This window comes from Rhinoderma darwinii, chromosome 8 (assembly GCF_050947455.1).
Source record: "Rhinoderma darwinii isolate aRhiDar2 chromosome 8, aRhiDar2.hap1, whole genome shotgun sequence".
NCBI classification, from domain to species: domain Eukaryota; kingdom Metazoa; phylum Chordata; class Amphibia; order Anura; family Rhinodermatidae; genus Rhinoderma; species Rhinoderma darwinii.
This window is the reverse complement of record NC_134694.1, coordinates 115,723,030-115,725,625: the sequence shown is the minus strand read 5'-3', so window position 1 is coordinate 115,725,625 and position 2,596 is coordinate 115,723,030. Positions and strand designations below refer to the sequence as shown.

At 39.3% G+C, this 2,596-nt stretch overlaps 1 protein-coding gene across 1 annotated transcript; it reads left to right on the top strand.

Moving 5' to 3' along the window:
* Positions 1–954: 954 nt before the first annotated feature.
* On the top strand, positions 955–1,872 carry LOC142660062 (olfactory receptor 1L4-like). The gene has a single exon (XM_075836710.1). It carries the CDS (start codon positions 955–957, stop codon positions 1,870–1,872), a length of 918 nt encoding a protein of 305 aa, XP_075692825.1.
* Positions 1,873–2,596: the final 724 nt, after the last annotated feature.

Genomic DNA, 2,596 nt, shown 5'->3' with positions numbered 1-2,596 from the left:
ATGTATAAAATCTCAATAAACATAAAATAAAAGTTAAAAACTATTTCATAATCAAACAACAAAGATCCGATTCAATATTCATTCCCCTGGTGACATTGGATTTAATGCATACAGTATATGAATTCTGTTTCCTTTTGGGATATAGTTTTTCTCACGTCCCCACCTCTCAAACTTGGCAAAATCGATTCACCCAATTCATCCTAATCACCAGAGACTTATGTATCGTACCTGCCATCTATACAGAACATGTACAAGACCACTTAAAATTATATCGTAATCTTCGTTGTCATTGTACACACAGGACATATCATCAATAAAATCCAATAGGTTATTTGTGAACTATCGCATAATAAATAGACCTTGTAGGCAAATGATTGGCACCAAAGTCGGCTCCGAATTGGGTTTTCTTCTGCTGGACCTTTGGTGGGCCCATTTCTGTGTCAGAGCCTTAGCCACTAGTGGATCCTCTGGTGGGCCAGTCTGAACTCTGTGACAAACCACTTGGAAACTATATTAATGGCCATAATGCTGGTCTCCCTTTGTTCTTATATAATGGCTGAATGGAAATTTTAACAATATGTTTTTACTTTTAAGGAGAAAAGATATTTGTCAAGTGATGGTAGCAAATCCGACGTTTACAGATATCTGACTGGATAGTTCTCTAACCATGTCGATTGATTTCGTGGTTGTTTTGCTATATTCTTAGGTTGATTCTCTTGTCAAATCCTAATAGATGGACTTCTAGAAGACAATATCACTGACTTGTATTTTCTAAACCTGGTGGCCTGAACTTCAATTCTCTTCATGACCCTTGTTCCTTTTTCGAATTTTCTTATAACAGAATTAAAAAAATACAATAAAAATTTTGTGTAATCTTTATGTACACATTATACATTACTTTCGATTGTAAATCATCCATCCTTTAGATTTCTTTTTAGATTGTCCCATGTTCACATGGAGCCCAGGAATGAGACTCATGATGGGTTCATTCTGTTGGGTTTCTCCGAGCTGCCTCACCTTCAGCTTCAACTCTTGTCTTTCTTCTTGGGGGCGTACATCTTGTGCATTGCAGGCAACTTTTTCATTTCCATGCTTATCATATCACAGAATCAGCTTCACACTTCTATGTATGTGTTGATCGGAAACCTGGCAATCGTGGATGTTACTTTTACATCAATCATTATACCAAGAGCCTTGTATGGACTCTTCTCTGGAAGCACCAACATCTCCTTCCATGGATGTTTGCTGCAGGTTTTCTTTTTCCTGGCAGTCGGTAACATGGACAGTTTCCTACTGGCAATCATGGCCTTTGACCGATATGCTGCGGTCTGTCAGCCATTACGTTATTTAGTGATTATGAACAGAAGGACATGTATCTGCCTGGTGGCCTTCTCATGGGTCATCGTGAGCCTTCATTCTACTTTATACACAGTCATGAGTTATACCCATTCCTATTGCAGTTGGGTTATTCACCACTTCTTTTGTGATTGGCCCGTTGTCATGTTGATGTTCTGTCCAGATAACGTACGCACTGAACAAATGATTATCTATATTGAAGGAACTACCGTCATCTTCAGCCCAGTGCTCTTCATCTTGGGGTCCTATGTCATGATCATCAGAGCAATAGTGAAGCTAGGTACATCACAAGGGAGATGGAAAACCTTCTCAACCTGCAGCTCTCACCTCACCATGGTCATCTTGTTCTACAGTACAGTTATATTTATGTATTTCCGACCAAGGTCCATCTACTCTCCAACTTATGATCGAGTGATCAGCATAGTGTACAGTGTTATTATTCCAATGCTTAACCCATTTATATACAGCCTGAGGAACAAGGAGGTAAAATCTGCTGTACGAAAGCTTTTTAAATAAAAATATTCGAAACATTTTTCACCTAGACTAGTCTTATTCATACACATTTCACTTCTAAGGTGGACCTTCCATTGTTTGGCTGTGATCACACCACGTTCAGTGTAGGCACCGGGATAACTCCTCTCACATAACTGAACATATCCAGAGAGCTCTGTAGACCCGACGGATCCATAAGTGTCCTTTTGGCATCCGCTGGACAGTTAAACCTATTTTATTAACTGTATAGGAGAGTGTCGCTGCTGCTGCTATTTTCCTATTCAGTTGGCCAAGGCAAAAATACATATAATGCACGGTATACATTTTTTTTATACCCATGTTTGATGTCTGCCCCTGTAGAGTATATGGCGGCATACGTCAGGACTATATGTATTCTGCATATATCAGGAGATTTTTTCTGCATATATGCCAATTGTAACCCATAGACGTAGTGTGAACATAGCCTTAATGTCACTTCCCGATTTGCATTTCTATTTTTCCCATCACTTTCGCACCTTGTTGCTTTTTTATTCTCTGTTCTGATTGCTTTGTTTTGGTTTTGCACACCGTTATTTCTTTCTCTGCTTTGATGGTTTGTGGATATGCTCATCATTTAGATGAGAATATTGTACCCATGTTTAACTGTCCGCATTCCGGATGTATCACAAAGACCCAAACTTTCGAGTAGTCCAGTGGTTACATCCAGAACACCGTCAGTTACATATGGGTACAATACGCCCGTCTGGTT